Source organism: Rhincodon typus, chromosome 3 (genome assembly GCF_021869965.1).
Source record: "Rhincodon typus isolate 14 chromosome 3, sRhiTyp1.1, whole genome shotgun sequence".
Classification (NCBI taxonomy): domain Eukaryota; kingdom Metazoa; phylum Chordata; class Chondrichthyes; order Orectolobiformes; family Rhincodontidae; genus Rhincodon; species Rhincodon typus.
This window is the reverse complement of record NC_063334.1, coordinates 11,006,703-11,030,420: the sequence shown is the minus strand read 5'-3', so window position 1 is coordinate 11,030,420 and position 23,718 is coordinate 11,006,703. Positions and strand designations below refer to the sequence as shown.

The 23,718-nt window shown below is 40.9% G+C and overlaps 1 protein-coding gene across 2 annotated transcripts in view; it reads left to right on the top strand.

Moving 5' to 3' along the window:
- Nucleotides 1-23,718, top strand: part of LOC109937285 (coiled-coil domain-containing protein 192-like) — a 71,417-nt gene that overhangs the window by 6,957 nt on the left and 40,742 nt on the right. For both annotated transcript variants that reach the window (XM_048595275.1, XM_048595274.1), the window contains exon 3: nucleotides 6,959-7,063. In XM_048595275.1, the coding sequence (XP_048451232.1) occupies nucleotides 6,959-7,063 (105 nt within the window). The remainder of the gene's footprint in view (nucleotides 1-6,958; nucleotides 7,064-23,718) is intronic.

Below are 23,718 nucleotides of genomic sequence, written 5' to 3'. Positions count from 1 at the left end.
TATTGGCTTTCCTCATTACTTGCTTAAACTACATATAACTTAGCATCAAGTCCCTGAGAATCTGATATTTCAATGTGGTCCTTCCTAGAATCTTCTTTCCTCACTGGGACATAGCACAGTTACAAGTCATAAATTGTTTTCTTAAATGTCTGCCATTGTACCTCAACCATCTTTTCGCTAAACTCCTTTAAAAGTCCACTTCATTCAGCATGGTTCCCATCCCTTTATAATTAGACATATTTAAGTTTAGAATATTTGTTGCTGACCTACGTTTATCACACTCAGTTGGAATGTTAAATGTTACCATTTTATGGTTATTGTTTCCGAGGGGATCTTTTTCTTTGAGATAATTTATTAAACCTACGCCATTACACATTACGAGATACAAAATAACCTGACCCCTGATTGCATTCACAATATTGTGTTCTACAAAACTGCCCTGAATTTATTCTATGAATTCTTCTTTGTGGCTACCCCTGTCATAGAGTCATAGAACTGTACAGTATGGAAACAGACCCTTTGGTCCAACTTGTCCATGCTGATCAGATATCCTAATCCCATTTGCTAGCATTTGGCCCATATGCCTCTAAATCCTTCCTATTCATATACCTATCCAGATGCCTTTTAAATATTGTAATTGTACCAGCCTCCACCACTTCCTCTGGCAGCTTATTCCACACACGCACCACCCTCTGCATGAAAAAGTTACCCTTTAGGTCCCTTTTAAATCTTTCCTCTCTCACCTTAAACATGTGCCATCTATTAATGGACTCCCCCACCCTGGGGGACATTTCTTGGCTATTCACCCTATCCATGCCCATCATGATTTTATAAACCTTTATAAGGTCACCCCTCAGCCTCTGACACTCCAGGGAAAATAGCCCCAGGCTATTCAGCCTCTCCCTAAAGCTCAAACCCTCCAACTCTGGCAACATCTTTGTAAATAAAAACTGAAAGAACTGCAGATGCTGTAAATCAGGAACAAAAACAAAGTTGCTAGAAAAGCTCAGCAGGTCTGGCAGCATCTGTGAAGGAAAAATCAGAGTTAACGTTTCGGGTCTGGTGACCCTTCCTCTTCTGAAGGAAAACGTTAACTCTGTTTATTTCTTCACAGATGCTGCCAGACCTGCTGAACTTATCCAGCAACTTTGTTTTTGTTCTTAACATAGAACATAGAACATAGAACATTACAGCACAGTACAGGCCCTTCGGCCCTCGATGTTGCGCCGACCTGTGAAACCAATCTGAAGCCCATCTAACCTAAACTATTCCATTATCATCCATATGTTTATCCAATGACCATTTAAATGCCCTTAAAGTGGGCGAGTCTACTATTTTTGCAGCCAGGGCATTCCACGCCCTTACTACTCTCTGAGTAAAGAACCTACCTCTGACATCTGTCCGATATCTATCACCCCTCAATTTAAAGCTATGTCCCCTCGTGCTAGCCATCACCATCCGAGGAAAAAGGCTCCCACTGTCCACCCTATCTAATCCTCTGATCATCTTGTATGTCTCTATCAAGTCACCTCTTAACCTTCTTCTCTCTAACGAAAACAGCCTCAAAACCCTCAGCCTTTCCTCATAAGACCTTCCCTCCATACCAGGCAACATGCTGGTAAATCTCCTCTGCACCCTTTCCAATGCTTCCACATCCTTCCTATAATGCGGTGACCAGAACTGTATGCAATACTCCAAGTGCGGCTGCACCAGAGTTTTGTACAGCTGCAACATGACCTCATGGCTCCGAAACTCAATTCCTCTACCAATAAAACCTAACACACCGTACGCCTTCTTAACAACGCTATCAACCTGGGTGGCAACTTTCAGTGATCTATGCACATGGACACCGAGATCTTTCTGCTCATCCACACTACCAAGAATCTTACCATTAACCCAGTACTCTGTATTCCTGTTACTCCTTCCAAAGTGAATCAACTCACACTTTTCCGCATTAAACTCCATTTTCCACCTCTCAGCCCAGCTCTGCAGCTTATCTATGTCCCTCTGTAACCTACAACATCCTTCCGCACTATCCACAACTCCACCGACTTTGGTGTCATCCGCAAATTTACTAACCCATCCTTCTACGCCCTCATCCAGGTCATTTATAAAAATGACAAACAGCAGTGGCCCCAAAACAGATCCTTGAGGTACACCACTAGTAACTGAACTCCAGGATGAACATTTCCCATCAACCACCACCCTCTGTCTTCTTACAGCTAGCCAATTTCTGATCCAAACCGCTAAATCACCCTCAATCCCATGCCTCCGTATTTTCTGCAATAGCCTACCATGGGGAACCTTATCAAACGCTTTACTGAAATCCAAATACACCACATCAACCGCTTTACCCTCATCCACCTGTTTGGTCACCTTCTCAAAGAACTCAATAAGGTTTGTGAGGCACGACCTACCCTTCACAAAACCGTGTTGACTATCCCTAATCAAATTATTCCTTTCTAGATGATTATAAATCCTATCTCTTTTAATCCTTTCCAACACTTTACCCACAACCGAAGTAAGGCTCACTGGTCTATAATTACCAGGGTTGTCTCTACTCCCCTTCTTGAACAAGGGGACAACATTTGCTAGTCTCCAGTCTTCTGGCACTATTCCTGAAGACAATGACGACATAAAGATCAAAGCCAAAGGCTCTGCAATCTCCTCTCTAGCTTCCCAGAGAATCCTAGGATAAATCCCATCCGGCCCAGGGGACTTATCTATTTTCACACCTTCCAGAATTGCTAACACCTCCTCCTTATGAACCTCAATCCCATCTAGTCTAATAGTCTGTATCTCAGTATTCTCCTCGACTACATTGTCTTTTTCCTGTGTGAATACTGACGAAAAATATTCATTTAGCACCTCTCCTATCTCTTTGGACTCCACGCACAACTTCCCACTACTGTCCTTGACCGGCCCCAATCTTACTCTAGTCATTCTTTTATTCCTGACATACCTACAGAAAGCTTTAGGGTTTTCCTTGATCCTACCTGCTAAAGACTTCTCATGTCCCCTCCTGGCTCTTCTTAGCTCTCTCTTTAGGTCCTTCCTGGCTAACTTGTAACTCTCAAGCGCCCTCACTGAGCCTTCACGCCTCATCTCTACATAAGCCTCCTTCTTCCTCTTGACAAGAGATTCAACTTCTTTAGTAAATCACGGTTCCCTCGCTCGACCACTTCCTCCCTGCCTGACAGGTACATTCTTCTCAAGGACACGCAGTAGCTGTTCCTTGAACAAGCTCCACATTTCAATTGTGCCCAGCCCCTGCAATTTCCTTCTCCATCCTATGCATCCTAAATCTTGCCTCATCGCCTCATAATTGCCTTTCCCCCAGCTATAACTCTTGCCCTGCGGTATATACCTATCCCTTTCCATCGCTAAAGTAAACGTAACCGAATTGTGGTCACTATCACCAAAGTGCTCTCCTACCTCCAAATCTAACACCTGGCCTGGTTCATTACACAGTACCAAATCCAATGTGGCCTTGCCTCTTGTTGGCCTATTTACATACTGTGTCAGGAAACCCTCCTGCACACATTGGACAAAAACTGACCCATCTGAAGTACTCGAACTATAGCGTTTCCAGTCAATATTTGGAAAGTTAAAGTCCCCCATAACAACTACCCTGTTACTTTCGCTCCTATCCAGAATCATCTTTGCAATCTTTTCCTCTACATCTCTGGAACTTTTCGGAGGCCTATAGAAAACTCCCAACAGGGTGACCTCTCCTTTCCTGGTTCTAACCTCAGCCCATACTACCTCAGTAGACGAGTTGTCATCAAATGTCCTTTCTGCCACCGTAATACTGTCCTTGACTAACAATGCCACACCTCCCCGTCTTTTACCACCTTCCCTGATCTTACTGAAACATCTAAACCCCGGAACCTGCAACAACCATTCCTGTCCCTGCTCTATCCATGTCTCCGAAATGGCCACAACATCGAAGTCCCAGGTACCAACCCATGCTGCAAGTTCACCCACCTTATTCCGGATGCTCCTGGCATTGAAGTAGACACACTTCAAACCACTTTCCTGCCTGCCGGTACACTCCTGCGACCTTGAAACCTTATTTATGACCTCACTACTCTCAACCTCCTGTACACTGGAGCTACAATTCAGGTTCCCACCCCGCTGTTGAATTAGTTTAAACCCTCCCGAAGAGCATTAGCAAATTTCCCCCCCAGGATATTGGTACCCCTCTGGTTCAGGTGTAGACCATCCCGTTTGTAGAGGTCCCACCTACCCCAGAATGAGCCCCAATTATCCAGGTATCTGAATCACTCCCTCCTGCACCATCCCTGTAGCCACGTGTTCAACTGCTCCCTCTCCCTATTCCTCGCCTCGCTAGCACGTGGCACGGGTAACAAACCAGAGATAACAACTCTGTTTGTTCTAGCTCCTTGAATTTCCACCCTAGCTCCTTGAATTTCTGCCTTACGTCGCCATCCCTTTTCCTACCTATGTCATTGGTGCCTATGTGGACCACGACTTGGGGCTGCTCCCCCTCCCCCTTAAGGATCCCGAAAACATGATCCGAGACATCACGGACCCTGGCACCTGGGAGGCAACACACCAACCGCGAGTCTCTCTCGTTCCCACAGAATCTCCTATCTGTCCCCCTAACTATGGAGTCCCCAATGACTAATGCTGTCCTCCTCTCCCCCCTTCCCTTCTGAGCAACAGGGACAGAGTCCGTGCCAGAGACCTGTACCCCATGGCTTACCCCTGGTAAGTCGTCCCCCCAACAGTATCCAAAACGGTATACTTGTTTTTGAGGGGACTGGCCACAGGGGATCCCTGCACTGTCTGCCTGTTCCCTTTCCGTCCCCTGACTGTAACCCATCTACTTTTTTCCTGTACCTGAGGTGTAACTACCTCCCCGTAACTCCTCTCAATTACCCCCTCAGCCTCCCGAATGATCCGAAGTTCATCCAGCTCCAGCTCCAGTTCCCTAACACGGTTTCTGAGGAGCTGGAGTTGGGTGCACTTTCCGCAGATGAAGTCAGTGGGGACACTAATGGTGACCCATACCTCCCACATTCTACAGGAGGAGCATACAACTGCCCTAACATCCATTCCCACTGTTCCGAATTCCCAAACAGACAAATTAAAAAAAAATACTAGTAGCCTTACCAAATCAGCTCTCAGAACCTTTTTTTTTGGTTAGAGGAGGAGGATGGATGGGAGACACTACCTAGGTAGTGTTTCGGGTAAAGCAACCGCCCAAATATATTACCTCACTTACTCCAAAAATGGAGTCACGCAAGGTAAGACTTTTATAACCGAAAAGCTCACCTTCCCAGGCTGCCCTCGAGCTTCCTCCCGGACTCCCGCCGCTGAAACAACTTTGTAAACAACATCTTTGTAAATCTTTTCTGAACCTTTTCAAGCTTCACAACATCCTTCCTGTGGCAGGGAGACCTGAACAGCATTCAGTATTCCAAAATTAGCCTAACCAATGTCCTGTACAGCTGCAACATGACCTCCCAACTCCTATCGTCAATGCACTGACCAATAAAGACAAGCGTACCAAACGTCTTCTTCACTACCCTGTCTCCCTGCAACTCAACTTTCAAGGAACTATGAACCTGTACTCCAAGGCCTCTTTGTTCAGCAACACTCTGCAGGACCTTACCATTAAGTGTATAATTCCTGCCCTGATTTGCCTTTCCAAAATGCAGCACCTCACATTTATCTAAATTAAACTCCATCTGCCACTCCTCGGCCCGTTGGCCCATCAGGTCAAAGTCCCATTGTACTCTGAGATGTTCACTACACCTCTAATTTTAGTCTCAATTTGATTTTTCCAATTGACATGAAAAATAAGTCACCCATGATTAATAAACTGCCTTTCTTTAACATGCCCTTATGATTTATTCTCTTTTTACAGTATAGCTATTGTTAGAGGACCTATAGACTAATTCCAATAATATATTCTTCCCCTGGTTATTTCTTACCTCCACCCAAATGGATTTTACATTTTTAAATCCAAGATTATTTCTTCCTATTGCACTTATCCCGACTTGTGCTCACAATGCTACCCCACTGCCCTTTCCTTCCTCCCTGTTCTTTCAAAAAAAATGCTACATACCAATCAGAATTCCCTGACTCTGGCACGAAGCAGGTGACTCAGCCTTTGGGAGTCATGCTCAGGTTGCAGAGAACAGTGTCGATCCCCCTAACTGTACTGCCCCCTACCCACTAGCCCTGGCACTGCTCTTTGGAGGATCAGTGCAGACTCAATGGGCTGAATGGCCTCTTTATACACTGTAGGGATTCAATGATTCTACCAGTACATTCCTATTCCCTCCCTTGACTTGAATATCTCCATGTACCTCAGCGCCATGGTCAGTTCTTCCATTCTCCCTGCAAATCCTGCTCTTCGCCACACAGCTTGCAAGAACTTTGTGACTGTTGGGTGTTTAGCTGTTAGCTGGATAAATTGTTTACAATGCAGAGTTGATACCAAAAGTGTATGTTCAATTCCTGTACTAGCTGAGGTCACCATGAAGTGCTCTCCTTTTCTATCTGCCCCTCACTTGAGGCATGGTGATCCTCAAGTTAAACTCGCCACCAGTTATCGCTCTCTAATGAGCAAGTGGGCCTCTAGTGACTTTATCTTATATGCTTCCAGTGCAAAAAGTCTGTCTGAGTCTTAATGAGGATCCAGCCTCAGCTGGTTCTTTATTAAATAGCTCTTTCACTAGAATCCTTGTTGGGGCTGGGAGGGAATCCAGCTAAAGGTTGGCAACTATTAAATTTAAACTGTGAGTTTCAGTTTAAAGTCAACTAAAAACCCAATTAGGCTAAATGCGATTTTGCAAAATAAAGATTTAGATTTTCGTTACACAACTGAGATGCATTAAAAGACAAAATATATATTTGTGGTGATAACATAATCTTGATCAGTGCTATACTTGGTGATGTAGAAATGCGGATGTATTTTTTTCAGATACAAGGTTTAAACTTCACACAGATTAGTTCAATCCCAGATTCATCAGAAGTAGAAAGTGAGCTTCAAGAAGCAAAGGAAAAAGTACGAACACTAGAGAAGGAGGTAAATCATTTCAGATAATGTTAAAATGGATGATCTAAGCACAAAATTAATTCTCAACAGTTTTAAGTGACACTTAACTCATGTCCTGATTCCTCAGTGCTTATCCACCATCTACAAGGCACAATTGAGGAGCGTGATGGAACACTTGGATGAGTTCTCCACCAATATCTAAGAAGCTTGACACCATTAAGAACATTAATTGGTTTCCTATCTATCGCCACAGTCATTCACTCCGTACATCATCAATGCACAGTTGAGTGTGAAAAACTTGTTCAGAAACAAATATGCAAAAAAAAAAGCAAAACTTAAGCATATGTAATTATAAAGGAATGAGAACCATATTGGCTGAAGTGGATTTTAAAGAAGTTGAGCAGAAAAGATGTTTGAGGAACAATAGCAGACATTTAAGAAAGCAATTTATGACTTGCAACTGAGATATATCCCAGTGAGGAAGGAGGATTCTAGGAAGGACTGGATTGACACAAAACATTCTTGGCAGTATAGATGCCAAGAGGTTGTTTCACCTTGTGGGAAACTCTAAGATCAGAGGGCATAATCTCACCTATAACATGCACTGCATCATCTCTGCAAGGCTCCTTCCATAGCACCTTCCAAACATGTGACTTCCATCACTTTAAAGGACAAGGACAGAAAATGTCAGGGAACACCACACCTCCTAGGTTCCCTTTCAAGCCATCCACCATCCTGACTTGGAGCTATGTAACCATTCCTTCATTGCTGCTGGGTCAAAATCCTGGAACTCCCTTCTAACCGTACTGTGGGAATACCTGCTGCACTTGGACTGGTGTGGTCAAGAAGATAGTTAGCCCCTAAGTTTTCAAGAGGAATAAATTCTGCCCTAGGCAATGATGTATGTTTCCTATTAACAAATACATTTAAAAATATATCAAAACAGGATAAAAGCTGGAGAAACCTTAGCAGTTTGGCAGCATCTATGGAGAGAGAAAGCAGAGTTAACGTTTCAGGTCCAATGAGCCTTCTTCAGACCAGTTGAGTTTCTCCAGCAATTTCTGTTTTTGGTTCAGATTCCCAGCATCCACAGTTCTTTGGTTTTTGTGTAAAAATAGCAGCTCATCACAGAATAATAGAAACCAACATTTAAAATGAGACAGAGATTGCATTTCGGTTTATATAACAAAAGTGTCAGGCTAAACCTACATTGAGTAGTAATACTAATCCATGTTGAATTAATTTTGCCTTTATTTCATGCAGTCAGTTTCACATGGGTGGATGAAAGAGAACAAATTCTCTTTTAATGCCAAATGTACAATGTGAACATATGCTCCTGAGTATTACTGTGATTCACAGCATCTTTTCATTGTGCATACCAGGGCAGTGGGAGTTTGTGCTTACCCTGAGTAATCCAGAGGCCTGAACTAATTCTCTGGATGCGAGAGCACAGATTCTTCCATGTTAGCTGAGGAAGTAAAGTTCAGTTATTGTGTGGCATCAATAGGTTCCATTACTCGAGCTACCAAAACAAAATTGAGAATGTAAAGGAAAATATGATCCTGGAAGAGTTCAGAAATAGCATTCCAGCAAACTTATAAACTTATTTAGAAGAAGATTAAATAATCAAGATCAAATAAGTGGCAGTTCTAGTAGATATCTATAAGACCATAAGATGTAGGAGCAGAAATTAGGCCATTCAGCCCATCGTGTTTGCTCCACCATTCAATCAGGGCTGATAAGTTTCTCAACCCCATTCTCCCACTTTCTCTCTGTAACATTTGATTGCTTTGACAATTAAGAGCCTATCTATCTCTGTCTTAAATATACTCAATGATCTGGCCTCCGTAGCCTTCTGTGGCAGTGAATTCCATAGATTCACCGCCCTCTGGCTGAAGAAGTTTCTCCTCATCTCCGTTCTAAAGGGTCTTCCCTTTACTCTAGGACTGTGCCCTCGGGTCCTAGTCTCTCCTATCAATGGAAACGTCTTCCCAATGTCCACGCTATCTAGGCCTTTCAGTATTCTGTAATTTTCATTTAGATCTCCCCTCATCCTTCTAAACTCCATCGAATATAGACACAGAGTCCTCAAACATCCCTCATATGTTAAGCCTTTCAGTCCTGGGATCATTCTCGTCAACCTCCTCTGGACTCACTCCAGGGCGAGTACGTCCTTCCTGAGGTATGGTGCCTAAAATTGCTCACAATATTCTTAATGTGGTCTGACCAGAGCCTTATAAAGCCTCAGATGTTAACTCTTGAAATAAATGCCAACGTTGTATTTGCTTTCCAACAACTGACTAACCTGCAAGTTTACCTTAAGAGAATCTTGGACTAGGACTCCCAAGACCCTTTGCACTTCAGATTTCTGAATTTTCTCCCCATTTAGAAAATAGTCCATGCTTTTATTCTTCTTACCAAAGTGCATGACCTCACACTTTCCCACATTGTACTCCATCTGCCACTTCTTTGCCCACTCTCTTAACCTGTCTAAATCCTTCTGCAGCCTTCCTGCCCCCTCAATACTACCTGTCCCTCCACCTATGGTATTGCACACAGACATAAGCAGGGAAATGGTCTTCTGGAAATCATAGAACTCCTACAGTGTGGGAGCAGGCTATTCAGTCCACCAAGTTCACACTAAGCATTCGAACAGCATTCTACCCAGATCCACCCCCTACCCCACCCCTGTAACCCTGCATTTTCCATGGCTAATCCACCTAGCCTGCACTCCCTGGATACAATGGGCAATTTAGCATGACCAACTTTGTACATCTATGGACTGTGGGAGGAAACCAGAGCACTTAGAGGAAACCTACACAGACACGGGGAGAACATGCAAACTCCACACAGTTGTCTGAGGGTGGAATCAAACATGGGTCCCTGGCACTGTGAGGCAACAGTGCTAACTACTGAGCCACCGTGCTGCCCACAAGGAAATTGGAGGAATACAAAATCTGTGGATGGAAGAAGTACTAGTTTTATAGAACAGACTGAAATATATAAAGGAGAAAGTCTGGAATGAAAAATGATATAAAGAAGTTAACATGCTTCCATTGTAACAAGACTGGACATTCCAAAGTTAATTGTTGGAAGTTAAATGGAAAACCGATTGCAGTAACAGGAATGTCTAAGCAACCCTCAGAAAAGGGGGCATCAGAAAAGAAAATATATATTAAAACTATAGCTGTAATACCAGGAGAACACATTTCCATGGAATGCACAAAGAAGGGAGTGATGGCTTATGAAGGTTCCTTTCTGAATATGGCCAAGGAAAATCGGATGGCTGGAGGTCATTGCATATATTCAAGGAAAAATTAAATTGATTTTCGGTCAACAAGAGAGGCAAGAGTTGTGGGGAAAAGACAGAAAAATGGAGTTGAGACCTAAAAGTGGATCAGCCATGATCTAATTGAATGACGGAACAGGCTCAAAGACTATATGGTCTAATCCTGCTCCTAATTCTTTTGTTGTCCAAACTGAGATCAATACCAGGAATTCACTTTTAGAATGATCTGTTTCACTTTGTGTTAAAGATGCATACAAAGTACAGCAAAAAGTGCACAAAGTCACCATTTACTGGCGCCCACTTGGTTACAAAAACCAGAATTGAAAGATTTTAACAAAGCCAAAGGTAAGCAAGAGAAAAAAAAGACCAGATCTCAGAGTCCCAAGTCCCACTTATGAAGTTTACGAGGTGAATTCACATCAGCTATGTGTCTATGAAGATGTGGCCATTTTGTGGAGTTCTGAGATTTATGAAACACTTTTCACCACTCCCCACAGCACTGCATAGACACTGAAATACTTTTGAAGCTTTGTTACTCCTATAATGCAGGGGATCCTTAACTTACTAACCCTAATACTTAAAACAGTTGTACTAATAGGATGCACCAACCAAACCAGATTTTACCATATTTGGCGGTTCCTTTTCACATATCAGGATAAAAATGAACATTTTTGTTAGATTTGCAGCCTAAATTACACTGAATTGCTTGTACCATCTGTTTCATTGACTGCTGGATGTTAGCCTGCCATATGCACAATGGTAAGTCATGGTATTTGACTTATTCTCCTGCTTCTGCTTTGTTTTTATCATTGTGTATTAAAGCTTTTAAGTTTCCCCTGAAGTTTCTGATATCTTCTACCTGTTTTATGTCTTCCTTTCTGATGCTCCTTTCTTTTATCTTAAAAATGTTCATTGTCATTTGTCTTTCATTTTCTTGAATTGTTTCCATTGACAGAGCCAGTCAGTTTCTTTTTTATTATTTGTTCACTCGTGGGACATGCACATAACTGGCATTTATTGCCCATCCCTAGTTGCCCTTGAGAAGGTGATTGTGAACTGCCTTCTTGAACTGCTGCAGTGCTATAGATGGACCCACAATGCCCATAGGGAGAAAATCATTAGGAATAAAATTATTCCTCATAAAAGGAAAGTTGAGACTAGCTATTTTACCTCTTGAATTTAGAATTTTCAATTGTTCTCAGAATCATGTTGTTTATGAGAAGTTATTATCTGATCAACTAGTTCCCTTCTTTCTTATAAATCTCCGGAGAAATCTGAACACTGTATTTGTCTAATTGTTACTCCAAATACAGTGACCTACAGATTTATTTACATTTTTTTTGTAGGGAACTTAGAGAACTTTTACATCAACACCCAAACTTTATTTATATCATGGCCTTCGAAGCCATAAATTTTGGATTCTGCTAAAGCTTCCAGTCCCAGCAGCCCTAAACAAAATCTTTTGAACAGACGAAAATAGAAGTGTTTCGAATCTGAAAGAACATTGCACTCCTAAATCTGGAACGTATCAAATGCCACTCTGTCACTCATCACCCCTCCTACCAAATACTTTCCTTGCCAAATATCAAGATAGCTTTTTGAACTTGTTGACAAAATCTCAGACTTCACATAGTATTGTAGAAATATTGCAGCACAGTAGGAGGTTATTTGATCTGCTGTATCTGAGCTATCTCTCTGGAAGAATAATGACCAATTTTCCATTTTTTTTCCTGAAGCTATGCGATTTCTTTCCCCTTCCAATTTTCTTCAAATGAATCTGTCTCCACCATACTTTCAGGTGGACCATTCCAGACCCTAAAGATGTGATGCATGAAGACAATTTCTTCACGCCATCATTTCTTCTTTACTAATCACCTTAAGCCAACATCCTTGATCCATTCTCCTAGAGAACAATGTCTGACATCTCTGTCATGACATCTCATTAGTTTGAACACTTCCAGCAAATCTCCTCTTAATCTTGTGTTTTTCCAAGGGGAGCAGACTCATTCATGGAGTTCTTCATTCTGTAGAACCATTCTGTTTTCTGCAATCTCTCTACCAACTTTCCTAAAATGTAGTGTGGCCTCTCTCGCTGAGGCCATATCAATCTTTCATCTAGCTTTCTTGTAATTTCCTTTCCTTTGTATTCTATACTGCTGTTTATAAAGCCCAGCATCCTGTATGTTTCATTAACAGCTTTATTTTTCAACTTGCCTCGCCATGTACATGATTTGTACTCATAAACCTCCAGGTCTCTGTGCTCCTTGACCCCTTTTGGAATTGTAGCCATTAGCTTAAGTTTATATTACCATACCTTGGTCTCTCCACTAAAATGAATCACTGCACAGTAGGGTTTCTGTCACCCAAATTTCCATATTTCTACTGCTATAATCATCTAATTGAGCTCCTGTTACTGAGCAGCCTGCAGATTGACTGTGTTTTCCTGCTGTCACACTCACTTATTAGATATCTCACCTTATGGCTTTTCAGCATTGCCTAACAGTTCCACTTTTTATGGAATCACATTCTATGTAATTTTTTCCTCCTCACTAGTGAGTTCTCCTTGACAAATTAGAAACGAAATTTTCCAATTGATTAGCTCATGGGAAATGAATACAATAGCTATCCCTTCCTTTGCATTAATTTGAAATGAATTGTAGTGGCACAATCAGAAAGCTCCTTTTAGATGCATGCTAGTTTTTATTTGAGACATGTTACAATTAAAATCTTACCTGTCACTTTGTGAACAGAGGAAAGTGAAAGTTTGGACATGATTATTTACTTTGCAAGCACATATGAAAGGTACACCACTATTCTTAATAAAAAGCAAAAGAACTGTAAATCAGGAACAAAAACCAGCTCAGCAGGTCCAGCAGCATCTGTGAAGAAAAGTCAGAGTTAACGTCCTCACTGGACCTGAAACGTTAACTCAGATTTTTCTTCACAGATGCTGCCAGACCTGCTGAGCTTTCCCAGCAACTTCTGCTTTGGTTCCACCACTAACCTTCATGGTCAGAAGTGGAGGAGGGGACAGGAGTCTGACAGAATCCAGGAGAGTAACCAATCACCAAAATCCAGGCAACTAAAAAGCATTCCATTTTGTGAGACACTCAAATGGGATAATGCTGCTGTAATGCTCCAACTTGCTTTAGTCTGTAACTTTGGGTGCTCCATGTGGATTGTGGATTTGCACAGGCAACAGGAATAGAAAATGTCGGGCCTGTTGCACCCTTAGCAGGCAATACAAAATCCAATAAGAGAGCATCCAGTAAATCAGAAAAAAATACCTGGGGCTATGGGGAAAGGGAAGAGTGTGGACCTAATTGGATGGCATGATCGATCAAATGGCCTGCTTCAGTGTTGAATCATTTGATAATTCTAAAGGAATGTAGCTTGCTATAAAAGGGAACGCTGTGTTGATGATGACAGAGAAACTGGCTTATTGTTCATAACAATTTTCTGTAAATATGCTGCTCACTTTGATGTTGTAGATTAGAGGGCTCTGCAACTGAAGCCCCATCGTTGTAAAGTAGTCATAGTTGCAACTGAGTTAAAAGCCCAGGTGCTGTCTGCACCAGAGAGATTAACATCAATGATTCAGAATAGAACTAGTTTTCACATGGAAAAAGGTGAGATGATTAGCATGGATTTTTAAAGGGGAAAATATGTTTAACTAAAATACTGGAGTTTTTTTGAAGATGTAACAAGAAGGGTCAAAGAATCATCGAATCCCCACAGCGTGGAAGCACACCATTTGGCCCATCAAGTCCACACCGATCCTCCGAAGAGCATCCCACCCAGACCCAATTCCTGTAACTCTGCATTTCCCATGGATAATCCACCGAACCTGCACATCCCTGGACACTTAGCACAGCCAATCCACCTAACCTGCACATCTTTGGACTGTGGGAGGAAACTGGAGCACCCGAAGGAAACCTGTACAGAGATGGGGAGAATGTGCAAACTCTACACAGACAGTCGCCTGAGGGTGGAATTGAGCCAGGGTCCCTGGTGCTGTGAGAACCACTGAGCCACTGGGGCCTCCAGTGAGGTTAAAAAACTGGTGATCTACTGTGCATGGACTTCCAGAACGCATTCAATACAGTGGTACACAAGTTGTGACAATAGTTATAACTCATGGAATACAAGGGACAGTAGCCCCCTGGATACAAAACTATTGAGTGATAGGAAACAAAGAGTAGGGGGTCAGTTGCTATTTTTCAGGCTGGAGGAAGGTTTGTAGGAGAGTTTCCCACATTCCTGCAGCAATGTGATTGACTCTTAAATGCCCTGTGGGCAATTAGGGATGGGCAATACATGCTGATCCAGCCAGCAATGCTCACATCCCATGAATAAATAAATAAAGCTGAGCCAATGTTCTTACCTAGGTCTCTTGAACTGGGCTACAATCGAGAAAGAAATGATTTAATATTAAGAGAAAAGCAAAGATGTTCTTCTTGCTTTCTGCTACAAATTTTTCGAGGTGCCTATCAACTGTCACATAAACCTAGGTTGGGAACTATCCAACCCTTTGGAAATTAGTATATTGTAAGGGGTTTGGTTAGATCAGTTGCCTGGACAGTTGGTTTGTGATGCAGTGTAGTGCTAACAGCAATGGGTTGAATTCCTGCTGTGGCTGAGGTTACCACAAAGGACTCCTTTTCTGTGGTGACCCTCAGGTTAAACCACCACCAGTTATCTCTTTCTCTAATGAGAGAGCAGCCCAATAGCAACTTCACTTTTTCAATAATTGAAGCATTACAGAATGCTGGGGGCCTTTTATGTAATTTTTCTATTGCACCAAATAAGATAACACCTATTTTAAACTGATTCATGTCCATGCTGACACTATGTTCCACTGTTGGGAATTTTGTTTAATATGGTCGACACTCATAGTAGTAAGGAATGGTTCTGGCATCCAACAAAACACTTTATCATTCAAATAATGTGAACAACTTGGTAAGCTGCACATTAATTATTGGTTATTTTCTATAATGATATACATAATGGCTCTATGGTAAGCCACCACATGAGTATTAATTGAGTGTGAACCTTTTCAATTTTTGAAGTGCAAGGGAATGCTGTGACATGCCTTCATGCCCATCATGTGCGACTTCTTTCTTCAAAGTGGAAGTCACTTACTGTAAGTTATGTGTCTTTTCTGGCTGACGCCACAGTTAGAGCAATACATCTAGTCTGGTCACATCCTTTAGGAAAGATGTGGGTATACTCGAGACGGTGCAGAAGAAATTTACTCTAGTAGTTTCAGGGTTGGATAATTTTAGTGACAAGTTTTGGTTGCAGAAGTTGGGTTTTCTTTAGAGCAAAGAAAATTGAGGGGAGGACTAATTGAAGTGCACAAGATTACAACAGGAGAAACTCAATAGGTCTGACAGCATGTGTGGAGAGAAAGCAATGATTTTCTTTCTCTCACGGCACTGTGTCCATCTATCCACACACTTCTTTTCCCCCACACTGTCATCAGAATAAATACCACCTTTTCCTAGCTACCATTAGTTCTGGAGAAGAGTCACTGCACAAGAAATATTAAGTCTGTTTTCTTTCCAAAGACACTGTCAGGCCTGCCCAGTTTCTCCTGCAATTTCTGTTTCTTTTTCAGATCTTCAGAATCTGCAGTTCTCTGTTTTATGATTCTGATAGGTTTGGTATAAGGCAGATAATGCAAACTGTTCCTTAATGATGCCAAGGCTTAGGGAGTACAGAGTTAAGGTTTGGGGTAACAAATACAGGGGAATGCAAGGAAATACTTTTTATGCAGCATTTAGTTACATTTGGCAATGACCTAGAACTCACTGTCTACAGGGATTTTGGAAATAGAGATTACTGAAGATTTCATTATATTGGCTCTTGAGGAAAATAAACTTACAGGGCTATGAGGATAGGTTGGGGAGCAGAATTAATTGAGTTGCTCCACGCAATGCTGCAATGGACTCAATGGACTGATTGGCCTTATCTATACTGTTATGACTTTGAGACTTATGCCTCCTTTCCATGCTAAGGGTGATGGAAGTTTTGCAATGAGCATGCATAATGGTTATAACTTCTAGATACTAATTATGGACCACATATTCCTGATGTGACAGGATGTCTTGTTAGGTAGTTTGAAAAATGCAATAGCATGAGGATTCGTAAAGTCGTAACTTGTACTTGTACAAGAACAGCTTTCCTTAATCCAGGTTTTGGATACTGGTCAACATGCAGAAAATAGTACAAGTCTATACTAACTTCATGATGAAGCATTAAGGATGAAGAAAAGAGATATGTCCAAGTATTGAACCCATAGTATTGAAGAGGATGGCCAAGATGGTTTATGGGTCATTGCACCTGATTTCTTTGTTCTCAGATAAACTCCTGTTCCTCACCTCAATGGTTTAACCTGCCCTGAACTCATCTCCTCATCTTTTCTATAATGCCACAATAAAGCCTGTGGTTTTACATAACCATGCATTTATTCAACAGACATAGAATCATAGAATCCCCACAGTGTGGAAACAGGCCCTTCGGCCCAACAAGTCCAACAAGATCTAATTGTCTCCTCCCTCTGCTGTACGTAAATTACTAATATTTGTCTAAAAAGAGCATGGACTTTAATTCATTCCTTTGAAGTGTATGAGAGAATTTAGAGGACATTAAAAGTACTTTACAAATTCAAGTTCTTCCTTTAAAACTGTAAAGAAAGAAAACACTAAAAATGAAATGGAGGATGACTCAGTAAAAGTATGAAGCAAAATACAATAAGATGAACACTAAATGTAAAGAGAATAATTTCTTAATAAAACTTACCTTCTCCTTTTAAGATCATAGGTTCAGAGGTTAGATTATTTCTTAGCAAGTGAAACCCAAGCTGAAGGTGGAGCCTCATGCAAACTCTCAACATATGGAAAGCAAAAGGATTTCATTGATGTTTAATCAAGTTTGTACACATGAGTGTGGACTTATTTGTTTACAAATTACATCTTGTCTTACTAAACAGGCAATGAATTGGGCTTGTAAATTTGGGCTTCATATTTACAGGTGCTAACTTTTGAGGCTCTGCCTGTTTCATGGGAACTCATGAAATGCATATTTTAAAATACTTTAAAAACAACAAGCAACATACCACCCAAGTCAATATTTTTAACTGTGTCGTCTTTCTGTTATAAATAGTGTCTCAGAAAAATGTTCAAGAGACATCCCCTCTATAAGATCACTTCGCAGGAAAGGAGATACACCAGCATGGTGGAAACAGGATCCGTCTTTGATTGAACTGAGAATGAATATAGCACTGTTTAATTTATTGATTAGCATAGCATCAGAAGAGAACCATTGGAATAGGACTTCACAGATCTGCAAACAATGTAGCACTCTCTGTCACCACACCTCTCCAGCGAATGTGAGAAATTCATACCTGCCTGGAGAATCTAATATATTCTATCATTGCCTCCAAAATGGATTTCATGCAACTTTTTAAAAATTCCTGAGTGTCTAAGAAATATATTTCAATATTTATACATATATTAGAAACTCTGCCAGAACTGAAGGAAAATTACTTGGTTGTTTCTTTGTCTATGTCAGAGTTACTTTTTTCATACATTGGCTGTTTTATTGACCTTTCAGCTGAATATAATCACCATATATACTGATCAAATTCCATCAAATAATTAAAAAGATGAGAAATAACTTAAGACCTATTCTGCACTAATTAGTGCAACCTTATCTTTCCAAACTATTAGCCAAGCTAATTGCTGGATGATGCAAAATCTCAACAAATATCCATGCAAATATAAATTATGCAAGATTGTTACACCAGAAGTAAAAACTCAGTTTGCTCCCATGGTAAGTGACAAAGGACTTTAAGGGTCAGTATTTCTCATTAGTTTAGAAGTCACAGCCTTAGCTGTTCATGACATTTTTATATTTCACTTTTCTAGTAGCTGTAAGCAATTGTTGGTTTTAATGTTCTATCCACCAAAACTCATAAATATTTTCCTGCTTTGATTACTTCAAGGACATTTCCATTTAATGTAGAATCTACATTATTTTCTTAAACTAATCTCACAACCTTAACCTTAACTGAAATAAAAATAGAAAGTGTTAGAGAAACTCAGCAGATCAGGCAGAATTTGTACAGATAAACAGAGTTAATGTTTCAAATTGATATGGCTCTTCTTCAGAACTGAAGAATTCTGAAGAGTCGCATTGGTCTTGAAATGTTAACTCTGTTTTACTCTCTCCATGGAGTTGTCAGACTTTATTTAAAGGAAAGATATTATTTCATTGGATGCAGATCAAAGAAGGTTCATGGGGATAATCCCTGGGATGGAGGACCTGTCTTATTGGAATCAACTCACTGGAGTTTGGAAGAATGAGAGCTGATCTCATTGAAACATCGAGGATTCTTAAGGGGCTTGACAGGTTAAATTCTGAGAGGACGTTTCCCCTCATGGGAGAGTCTAGAACCAGAGGGCATGATCTCAGAATAAAAACGTGCCAATTTAAGACTGAGATAAGAAGGTATATCTTCATACTGCTTAGTATTTTTGGAACTCCTTGCTTTTGGGGCAGAGTTCTTGTATATATTTCAGGCTAAGATAGATAGATTCTTGATCATTTGGGGAATCAAGGGTTGTGGGGAGAATGCAGGAATATGGATGTGAGGAGTGTGGGATCCTACTGAATGGCAGAGCAGGCAATAGGGGAAGTAGATGGAAACCAATCTCTGTCCACAGCTGATAAGAGGGCAACAGGCAGGGAGTGAATGACAAATTTTCACCACTCTTCCTGTCTGGAGGGTAGTTGAGATGCATTGACATAAGTGCTTTCCATTTTTTAATTCAAATTTGGGAATGTCCTCCAGATGGATGAGGTCAGGGCCACAGCCTCCAGGAAATGGAGCACTCACTCCAGAGCATGGATCCAGGCATATCCTTTCTATCTCCTTAACGCCCTTTTGTATGGGTCACTTTGAGACAGAAAGGGAGGGCCCACATCAATATATTTACTGAAGGCAACATTTGCTGATACTTCAACCCTTCAATTGGACTTGCAGACATATAGTATCGCTCATAATAGAATCACATGTCACAAACTGATTAAACTTCCAACAAAATAGCTAATACTAATTTTTGGAAGGATTCGTGAAGTTTTTCTCTGCGTGAGTCCCAGTGAATTTTCTCGTGCTATCTTTCCAAACTCACATGTGGTCACTCTCTATGGAGTGAAGCCTGAGATTTTGGTGACTGATAGAAGGGCCAGAGAATAGAAAACAAAAAATGCTGGAGATCACAGCGGGTCAGGCAGCATCCATGGAGAGAGAGCAAACTAATGTTTTGAATTAAGATGACTCTTCATCAGAGCCCTGATGAGTCATCTGGACTCAAAACATCAGCTTGCTTTCTCTCCTCGGATGCTGCCTGACCCACTGTGACCTCCAGCATTTTTTGTTCAGTTCAGATTCCAGCATCTGTAGTAATTTGCTCCTCCAGAGAATAGAGGGTTAGCTAACCAATAGAAGACAGAGAGTTGGGATAAAGGTGTACATTTTCAGGATGGCAATCTGCTACTAATGGAGTGTTACAGGGATCAGTGCTAGGGACAACTTATTTACCATAAATACAAATGACTTGGATGACCAAAGAGAATGTACTGTAGCCAAGTTTACAGAGGACACAAAAATAGGTAGTGAGGATGACACAGGGGTCGGCAAAGGGATGTAGATAGGTTAAATGAGTGGGCATAAATGTGGCCGTTGTAATAAGTGGGATGTGAGGTTATACATATGCGTAGAAAGAATAGAGGAACTGAATATTATTTAAATGGAGAAAGACTGCAGAAAGGCTCAACTCAGAGGGATTTGTAAGTTCTTGTCCATGAATCACAAAAATCAAACAGCCAAGTTCAATGGGTAATGGGGATAAATAGTATGTTGGCCTTGATTTCAAAGGGAATGGAATATAAAAATGGGGAGGTCTTACTCAAACTATACCACAGCTAGAATCCTGTGAACAATTGTGGTTTCCGTATCTAAGGAAAGGTATATTGGAATTGGAGTCAGGCAGTCCATAACAGACTTACTAGCTGGATCCTACTTCCAGAGGGATTTTCTTGTGAGGAGAGATTGAATAGGTTGGGCTTGTACTCATTAGAGTTTGGGAGACTGAGAGGAGACCTTATTGAAACGTATAAGATTATTGGGGGACTTGACAGCGTAGATGCAGAGAGACTGTTTCCTTTTGTTGGAGAGTCTAGGATCAGAGGGCATAATTTTAGAGCAAGGAGTTGCCCATTTAAGGTAGAGATGAAGTGTAATTTTTTTCTCCCAGAGGGTGGTGAAAATGTGGAATCCTTGACCACAGAGGGCTGTCTACAGCGGGTCAATAAGTACATTCAAGGCTGCAATAGTCAGATTTATAATCAGTAAGGGAATCAAAGGTTATTGGGAAAAAGCAGGAAAATAGAGGTGTGAGGATTATCGGATCAGCCATAATCTCATTGAGTGGACTCGATGGGCCAAATAGCCTAGTTCTATTCCTCCATCTTATGGTCATAAAGGAGCAAGCAGTGAGTTGGAGTCACCAGTTTACCGTATTGATTTTCATGTTGGGAATTGTCACTGTCTCTTTTCTGGTGGTGGGAGAATGGGAAACTGCATGTTAATGAGGTGAGATGATGTAATAGACCCCTTGCCTCTCACTAGTGACAATCTCACCTCACAACTCGACACATGGTTGGGAAATGGGATTTTTTGTGGTTAATGGCAAGAATCTCCCCATTACCAATTTCACACAATTCTCCAAACTTTTTCACACATACCCAAGCCATTCATTGTCTGGGAAGATACTGCCCATAATAGTCTGATAAAATATCAGTTGTGCACAAGCCCAACAGGTTGACAAAGGTTTTAGAAAATTTAAGCTCTACTTTGTATCACAAAGCAAGACTTATATACAGCTTACAGTATCAGTGACACACCATGGTTAATACCGTTGTAGCATCTTCTAGGGCAAATTTCTTATACAGAAGGTGGTTCATATGTGGAATGAACTTCCTGAGGAAGTGGTGGATGTGAGTACAATTACAATGTTTAAAAGACATTTTGCTAAGTACATGAATAGGAAAGGTTTGGAGGGATATGAGCAGGGAACAGGCAGGTGGGACTAGGTTAGTTTGGGATTATGTTTTGCACGTACTGGTTGGACCAAAGGGTCTGTTTCTGTGCTGTATGACTCTATGACTGTATGAGACTAGAGGAGTAACGAGGTTCATTGTCCATGAAATGATAAAGTCTGTTTTTCACCTGTTTGCTAATTGTATTGAGGAACAACTGACAGGACAGTCTTTGCTAAAGAATGATTCAATCTCCAATAGGAAAAAGGAGGAAGTGATGGTTGCCAAATCACTGCCAACCCCTTCCCTGTCTCTAGACAATGGAGGGTAGAAAAGAAAGCACTAAAACTTGGAAATGACTGGTTAGGTTTCCGAACACAGTAAACAACAATGCAGACCAGTACCAGTTATTTCCACATCCTTTAAAAGAGGCTGATGCAGATGAAATATGAATATCTGGGAGTAATTATAATCGTATCCACCCAGACCAGCTGGTCATTTTGCACACTCATTGAAAATTACTGTAGATTTTGCCCGGTGATTGTGCCTGACATTGCTAGCACTAAATATCATGTATAGACCTATACTCACCAAACTGCTATGAAACACTACAACTTGCATTAGGAGTTAGCCTCAATTTTTCATCTCAGCAACACAAACTTCAAGTATCTTATAAATTGGTGCTTGGGTTCAAGCACGTAAGGTGGCCTGCATTGACAAGAAGAGATTCTGAAATTTAAGACAGGCCAACACAGTGTGGTTATGCATGGTGAATGACAAACCATTAGGTATGAATACAGTTTTAAACTAAAAGTCATAACATGTTTCGCTCAACAAATAACTGTGCTGCAGCGAGGGAATTAAATGTTAAAAAAGCAATCAATCTTGTAGAAAATGCCCAAGAACAAATCCTACCTTAAAAACAGAGAGCAGCCACTGACCTGATCTTGAAAGCTTGCTTTGAAATGTTTCCTGGATAAGCATCAAAGGGAATGAATCATCAGTAGAAATGAAATTCCGTATGTTATACTGAGGGACCCAATCCCTGTATTTAACCTTTGGTTGTGTTCTTCAGTGAGACATTCAAGGATCATGTCTGCACTGATTGGAAAAGGTGGATGGTTGATACAGAAAAATCCTTCACCAAGGGTGCAAATGCCAGTATTATTTTTTAATTCAATTCTTCCAAGCAGTTCGCATCTTACACTCTGTGCAAATATTGATCCTGTTGTATAGAAGGATTTTCCAAATTAAAAGAAGTGAAGGATGCTTTAAATGTTGCCTTCTATCTAAGGTGTTTTCCATTGGTAATGATCCTGTCAGTTTTCCCATTGGTTGGGCTAGATTAATATTATACTTCTAATTCCCAAAATTCAGCATCATGTCTATCACAATATAGGTAAATGACTAACTCTGGAACTCCCTTCTCAGGAAGCCTCAACATCTACTACTTCCAATAGGAAGTATCTAGGAACAGATGTGTAAGAACATAAGAACAAAACTACATAAGAAATAGGAGCAGGAGGAGGCCATTTGGCCCATCAAGCCTGCTCTGCCATTGAATAAAATCATGGTTGATCTTTTCGTGGACCCAGCTCCATTTACTCTCCCACTCACAATAACCCTTAATTCATTTACTGTTCAAAAATCTATCTTTGCCTTAAAAACATTCAACGAGGTAGTTTCACCTGCTTCACTGGGCAGGAATCCCACAGATTCACAACCCTTTGGGTGAAGAAGTTCGTCCTCAACTCAGTCCTAAATCCGCTCCCTGTTATTTTGAGGCTATGACCCCTAGTTCTAGTAAATCTGTAGAAAAGTTGTAACAGATTAAAATAGCACAATGAAAAAAAATCCACAAATCACTTCACATTTGCTTTCAAAAAGGGTACAAAAATCTGAATGGTTCTGCAAGTAACATGCAAGTGAAGAAATTGTTGGAAACTTAAGTCTTCAAAGAAAGGATAAGTACAAATAAAAGGAAGACTGCTTTGGTGCTGAATTTCTTCACATTTCAATATGCTGACTGGGGTAAATTGTACTTACTTTGGGCAAACTCTTCACTTGGACCTCTACTGTGAAAAAATAAACATTGGACTAGCATGCCTCTTGCCTGGTTAGCTGAAGTTGGATTTGGAGAGCTAACATTTTGTCAGAAATGTGCTCAGTTATGGTATCTGCATCAGTCTTTCTTCATGTGGGGGAGGTATAATTCCTGCATTAATTATCTCCAGTATTTACCTTCTTACTCTAAAGAAAATCATAGCAAACGAAATGCTGAAGATCGGCA